A 6,000-nucleotide genomic window follows, 5' to 3' on the forward strand; every position below is an offset into this window, starting at 1 on the left:
ACAAATGGCTGCTGGTCACACAGATTCAGGGCATCTGATGCCCCTGAGCTTCTCTCCCCCACCTGACAGTCCAAGTCACAGGAGAGAAGCTGGTAGCCAATCCCAGCTGATACCGCTGTGGTCAGGCCAGGCTCTGCAAGGAGGGGTGAGTTTGTGGACAGAGCCGGAGCCCTTACAGGAGAGACCTTGCCCGGTGGCAGTGGTAGCCATTGTGGGGCCAGGAGTCACTGGGCTGGGAGGGAGGCACATTCTCAAGCAAGCCACAGCACCCAGGCCAGCCTGCCTCCTTGCCTTGGCACTGTGGGTCCTTGGAGAGAGGGCGTGAGCAAACAGCTACTTGAGTAGCTGTCCCGGTATTTCATGTGACAATCCTACTCACACCAGTCTGGACTCAGAGTAGGACTCGAGCTTAAATTCCTGGCCGGCTTTTCCCAGGCACCTTCTAAAATAACCACTAAGAGTGGAGCTGGTGAAAAACTAGTGACCGCCCCCCAAGCACCATGTAGGTAAGAGGTGCTTCTACCCTGCTCTCCTCTCCTGCTGGCTGGTGACCTGGGATGGAGGGCTGCCCTTCTCCCGACTCACCCCCCACCCCTGTTTCTGGGATCTACTAAGTAATAAAGCTGGTGACTTTACTTCCTTTTGTGACTTTATTGACACTATGCCTTCATGAAAATGACTCCAGGGTTTTCATTTCCCCAAAGTGGGAGCTTGGATGCCAACCTGTGTGGGTGGCTGCTGCCTCTTCATACAAGGGTTTTCCAACATAGGGTGACAGTCACCCTTTCCTGCCTGCTGCTGTCCTGGGAGGGCTCTGGAGGATGGGGTCAGGCTTGAGGACGCAGGCTTCCTCCTTCCATAGCCCCTTCCCACCCCTTCCATCGGGGGTGTCACCTGCCTCCTCCTGCTACATCCACCTGCATCTTCACATATCCGGTCCCATCTTGGCATCTGCTTCTCAGGGGACTGAATTAACACTGCCCTCCTCTGTCCCCACGTCCACCAACATGCGCCCCTCCCCCATGTCTGGACAAACCCTCAGGAGAGGACCTGAAAGTAAGTGCGGAGAAACTGGCTGCGACGCCTCTTTTCCAAGGACACCAGCACCCAGACCCCCACTCTAAGAACTGGGCAGTGAGAGTGGGAGTTCAGGCGAAAGACAGCTTTGGGGTCCCATGGCCCAGCTCTGCCCTGGAGGTAGAGAGGGAGCAGCAGAGGTATACGTGGGCCAAGTCTAAAAACCAGGGATGGTCTTTATTGTGAAGGCAGCAAGTTACCAGGAGGAGTAAATGTGAGTGTTGGCAGTGGCCACACAGGCCACTTTAGAACCATTATCAGCCCTCCCCCATCCTCAGATAAAACAGAAGCCAAAAAATGACCCAGCCCCAGACTCCAGCCCAGGGAGTGGCCAAAAGTCACAAGGAGCCCAGTGACTGTCAAGACAGCGTTTTGGAAAGGAGGCTAGAGCAGGCTGGGAAGCAGAGAAAGGGCCCCAGGGTAGCCCCAGGTGGCCGGACACAGCACCGAGGGCTGGGGGTGTGCAGTCCTCAGGTCCCCATGCAGAGCTGATGGCAGCCTGGCTGGGTAGGGCAGCTCCCCACAAGAAGGGGAGAAGAAGGGGGGCGTGCCAGCCCTGAGGCTGACCCCAGCTCCTATAGTGTCTCCTGGCCTGCCCCTGCAGAGGCAGTGCTCTCCCATAGGGGAGAAGCCTGCAGAGGCTGACAGCTAGGTTGTGTCTGTGTGTGTGTGGGGGGGGGGGGTCAGGGCCAGCAGGGAGTGCCTGCACAGCGGGTGCAGCCCCACTGCTTGGTAGGGTCCCAGGAGCCCACTGTTGCTTGGAGGATGAGGGTGGCTCCCTAGAGAGATGTCTGGAGGCAGCCTTGCTTTGCACCTGACCAGGCCAAAGTTCCAGGATGGGCGGGACCAGCCGCCAAAAGGGCCAGGTGAGCTGCATGATGGTCAGTCAGGAGGATGTGCTGCTGGCCAGGAGCTGCCGGCCAGCCAGGAGCCCCAATCACCTTACTTGCAGTACTCCTTCCTGAATTCTGGAAACCAAGGGAACAGGTGGGTGGCTGCCCTCTGCCCCTCCATTGTAAGGACGAATACAAGGCGGACATCTGGCAGGATGACCCCAGGGTTTCTGCAGCAGTCAGGTGGCAGGGGACTCCTGCCCGTGGGGCTGGCTGGTGCCTTCTGAGAGTAGGTGGAGAGGGGCATGGGCTTGGCTCTGATGGGCAGGGGCAGTCACCCTCCCAGCCACTCACCTCTGTCCAAGTCGATGTTCTTAGCCGGCAGAGGGCTGTGAGCCAGCTCAGCCCTTTCCTTAAGGATGTTGTTTTTGTAATCTGGTGCAGGGAGAGAGTAGGGTGAGCCCCCCTCCCCAAGATGTACCTCCCCCAGCCCAGGCCCAGGCCCAGGCACCTCACTCGGAGCCTTGGTGTGTGTGTAGGAGGCCCTCACCTAGTTGGATATCCTCACTCCTGTAAAACGCCTGGTCCCCTGTGATCACAGCAAACTCTGCCATGTTCACGTCCTTCCTGGAGGGGAGGTGGGGGGAGGTTAGAGCGGCGGATGGGGTGGGGCCTGGCCCCCTAGGACAGCCGGGAGGGGGCACTCACCCCTTTGATTTCCCCGACTTCTTGTCTGAGTATTCGTAACCTGGGGAGGGAGACTCGTGTTGGGGGTACAATCGCCCCCTCCCCAGCTCTGACCGAGACTCATTGGGCCCCCTGCTGGCCCTCCGCTCAGGCAGCGCACCCCAAGCCCCGCCTCCGATCCGGAAAGGCTTCCTAGTGCTGGCGTCCCGCTGCGCTGGCGCTGGCGCTGGCTCTGGCTCACCTCCACGGCGGCGCTGCCGCGTGGCCAGGATAACCGTGATGAGCAGCAGGATGAAGAGCAGCAGGGTGGCCAGCACGTAGCCCAGCTGCTGGAAGAAGTGTGCTCGACTCTCCGGGACGATGACGTTGATGACGCTGCGGCCACGTGCTAGCGTGGGGTCTGCAAGGGCCGTATAGGGGTGGCGTCAGGGAGCGTGCTGGGCAGCGGACCACCCGGTGCACCCCCACCCAGGCCCCCCCTGCTTCGCCACGTGGCTCGGGAAGACAGGCGGCCTCAGCCCGGGGGGCCCGCCCCTCTGCTAACATCCAGGTCCCCTATGGGGGACAGAGAGGAGCCGGGCCTCGCCGTTCCCAGCCCCTAGGCGGTCCCCAGGCGCCCAAGGCGGCCTCCTGCACCTGGGGCGGGGGCGCTGCTGTGGCTGGAGCCGTTGCCTGGGGAGTCCCGCGGGGGCGGCTCGGGGGCCGGTTCAGTGACTTTCAGGTGGAAGACGCGACGCTCGTGCAGGCCGCAGTAGTGGTGATGCAGGTGGCAGGAATAGGTGCCCTCGTCGGCCGGCTCCAGCTGGTCGATGCGCAGCGAGAAGTCGCCGCGCGCAAAAGCGTCCGCCTCCACCGCCACGCGGTCGCGCAAGAAGGGTGGCCCGTAGGCGCGGCGCTCGCCCGATGCGTACAGGTCGAGTAGGCGGTCGGCGCGGTCGTGCGGGACCCCGGGCGGCTGCCGGTCCCAGTGCACCACCTGCTGCGCCTCCTCCAGGTGCCGGTCGGTCCACACGTGAGCGCGGTTCACACAAGTCAGCAGCGCGGGCGCGCCGCGCTCCACCACCAGCACCTCCTTCTCGCCGTCCCAGTGCGCGCCGGCGGCCCGGGCTGGGGGCGCAGGTCGGTCAGCGGGGGAAGGGGCGGGGGGGGGGCAGCTAGGACTGCGGATCGGGGGAGGGAGTCAGGAGCGGGGCGTCCACGGTGGCGGGGGTAGGTGAGGACAGGCGGGGGTGGATTCCGGGGGGAGGGGCGCACTCACGGTTGTCAGTGACCTCCAGGCGGATGGCCAGGGTTTCATAGAGGTGGCAGTAATGGTGGTGCAGGTTACAGGTGTACAGCCCCTCGTCTGTCTCCCCGACCGCTGCGCACCCGCGTGGAAACCAACCATGAGCTCCGCAGCTGCCGCCCCAGCCCCCGAGCCCCCACCGCGGTTCAAGGTCCCATACCGCGAATGAGCAGCGAGAAGTTGCCGTCGTGGAAGGCGGAGGGCGACAGCAGGAGGCGGCCGCGGTCGCGCGGCTCGTACACGCGCTGCTCGCCCGCCGAGTACATGTCCACAAGTCGACGCGCGGGGCCGCCGGTGGGGCCGCCACTGAGGTCCCAGTGCACCACGCGCTGGCGGTCGTGCAGCCGGTCTTGCGTCCATACCATGCGCGGGCTCTGGCAGCGCAGCAGGGCGCGGGCGCCAGCTGCCCAGCTCACTGCGGACTCGGACACCACGGAGCTGCCCGCTGTCGAGGACCCAGATGGCCCTGGTGGGGAGGGGAGTCACTGGGGGACGGGTGGGACCCAAGGGGTCAGGTACAGGGTGGGCTGGCCGGATGGGAAGGGATCTGTCGTGGTTCCGAGGGGAGGGAGCTCACTAACCTGAAGACAGAAGGACCACAGAGCCTAGAAGGAGAGGAAGAGTGAGTCACACCGGGGTAGGGGGCCACCCATACAGGGGAGGGGCTTGGCCCCCTAGTCCCTTCTTCAGTTCTCCCTGAAGTGGGTGCTAATGACACCCACAAAGTGGAGATAAAGCCAAAGAAGCCAGGAGCACACAGGTGGGGTCTCCTGTAGCCCCTCCTGAGGCAGGCACGCCTCCCACTTAACCCTCACAGCCACCTGCTGGGCTGCAGGGAGAGCCTGTCCTTTTGGAAGTGAGTGGTAGGGCCAGGGTTAGCACCTCCCACAGGCGGCTCTGGAATGCATGCTTGTCACCAAAGGCCAGCCTCAGGAATGGTGGCCACCATCACCATCACTGCAGCAAGGCTGCCAGAGTCTGATGCCCGAGGGAGGCTGGTTGTGGGGGCTCCTGCACGTGTATCCCCAGTGTGGAATTCACCTGCTGAGGGCCACCCCACCTGAGCCCTTGATGGTCCTCTACCTGCTGGAGCCCCACCCCACCCCAGTGCTCAGGGATGTAGCCCCGTTGGTCTGAAGCACAAGAAAGCTGGATGTGGGGGATGACCCCACCATCTGCCACCCCACAAGCCAAGTTCCTGCTCCAGAGATGTGGCTGAGTGCCCAGGACAGAAAGAATGTGCCGGGTCAGCAGTCCAGCCCTGGGGGCGGGCTCAGGGGCCTGGGAGCCTGGGGGGGACTGGAACAGACCCTGCAAGCCTCACAGTTCCCAGGCCCCCCACAATCCCCAACCTACTCCCCTCCCGACAACCGGGAGAAGCGCAGGTCTGAGGGGCTTCCTGGAGCAGGGGCTTCCCGGAGCAGGTCTGAGGGACCCCAGTAGCTCTGTCTCAGCTTGGCTTTCTTGGCCTCTGGCTCTGGAGGACATCTGCAAAACTCACAGCCTCCTGGGTCCTGGGGGCCCCAGAACTCATCCTGAGCTGTTCCCTCTGAGGCCCCCCCACAGCCGTCCCCTTCCCAGCCGTGGCATCCCACCCCTCTGGGCTCAGCTCAGACAGGCGGATTTGCCTAAAATGCAAACTCACTTGGACCCACTCGCGGCTTGCGCCTCCTGCCCCCACCCCCACCCCAACTCACTCTGCAGGAGCACAAGTTTCCAGAGCAGGACTTGGGACCGCAGCTCCATGGCGCCCGCCAGCCCAGCCTGCCGGCCTTGCTTTGTCTCACTCCAGCTCTAACTCTCCAGAAAAACAGCCGGCCCCCTCCCCCTCCTTAGCACCCGCCATGACATCACGGAGCCCTGGGCCGGTCGACAGTCTGCAGACCGCCCCCTCGGCTCCTGCCCGGCCCCTAGGCCTCCCCCATCCTTGGCCGGCCTGATGAGGAGGGGGAGGGCCGTGGCCACTGTGTCCCAAACAGTAGGAGAGTCTGAGCAAAGACTGGACCCCTCTCTGCCTCGCGTCCTGGAGAGGGGGCAATAGCCCAGCCCTCAGAGGGAGGGCAGCAGGGCCTTAGGGCATGGTCCCAGATGCCCACATATGGGCCCTTCTGCAGTTTG

The 6,000-nt window shown here is 63.5% G+C and overlaps 1 protein-coding gene across 2 annotated transcripts; it reads right to left on the reverse strand.

Moving 5' to 3' along the window:
- Window positions 1–1,222: 1,222 nt before the first annotated feature.
- MXRA8 (matrix remodeling associated 8) lies at window positions 1,223–5,704 on the reverse strand. 2 transcript variants are annotated; one of them, XM_088790038.1, is made up of 10 exons: window positions 5,580–5,704; window positions 4,464–4,487; window positions 4,043–4,327; window positions 3,856–3,957; window positions 3,234–3,704; window positions 2,839–2,997; window positions 2,619–2,658; window positions 2,461–2,537; window positions 2,265–2,345; window positions 1,223–2,045 (listed from the first exon to the last, which is right to left on the reverse strand). In XM_088790038.1, the coding sequence occupies exons 1-10, from the start codon at window positions 5,626–5,628 to the stop codon at window positions 2,020–2,022; spliced, it is 1,314 nt and encodes a 437-aa protein (XP_088646164.1). In that variant the 5' UTR covers window positions 5,629–5,704; the 3' UTR covers window positions 1,223–2,019. The 2 variants fall into 2 exon arrangements, with proteins under 2 accessions (XP_088646164.1, XP_019567712.1); XM_019712153.3 differs by having other exon boundaries at window positions 4,043–4,348; window positions 5,580–5,691.
- Between the last annotated feature and the right edge of the window lie 296 nt (window positions 5,705–6,000).

The sequence above is a fragment of the Rhinolophus sinicus genome, chromosome 14 (genome assembly GCF_057876585.1).
Source record: "Rhinolophus sinicus isolate RSI-liver-muscle chromosome 14, RSI-T2T, whole genome shotgun sequence".
Classification (NCBI taxonomy): domain Eukaryota; kingdom Metazoa; phylum Chordata; class Mammalia; order Chiroptera; family Rhinolophidae; genus Rhinolophus; species Rhinolophus sinicus.

Bases quoted from the DNA above. Each gene is read 5' to 3' on its own strand.
- MXRA8 (XM_019712153.3), bottom strand. From the start codon at position 5,628: ATGGAGCTGCGGTCCCAAGTCCTGCTCTGGAAACTTGTGCTCCTGCAG. The intron at 2,998-3,233 runs GTGCAGGAGGCC...CGGCCCTTGCAG, and splicing joins CAGCAGCGCCCCCGCCCCAG to ACCCCACGCTAGCACGTGGC. The intron at 2,659-2,838 runs GTGAGCCAGAGC...CTCCCTCCCCAG, and splicing joins GCGGCAGCGCCGCCGTGGAG to GTTACGAATACTCAGACAAG.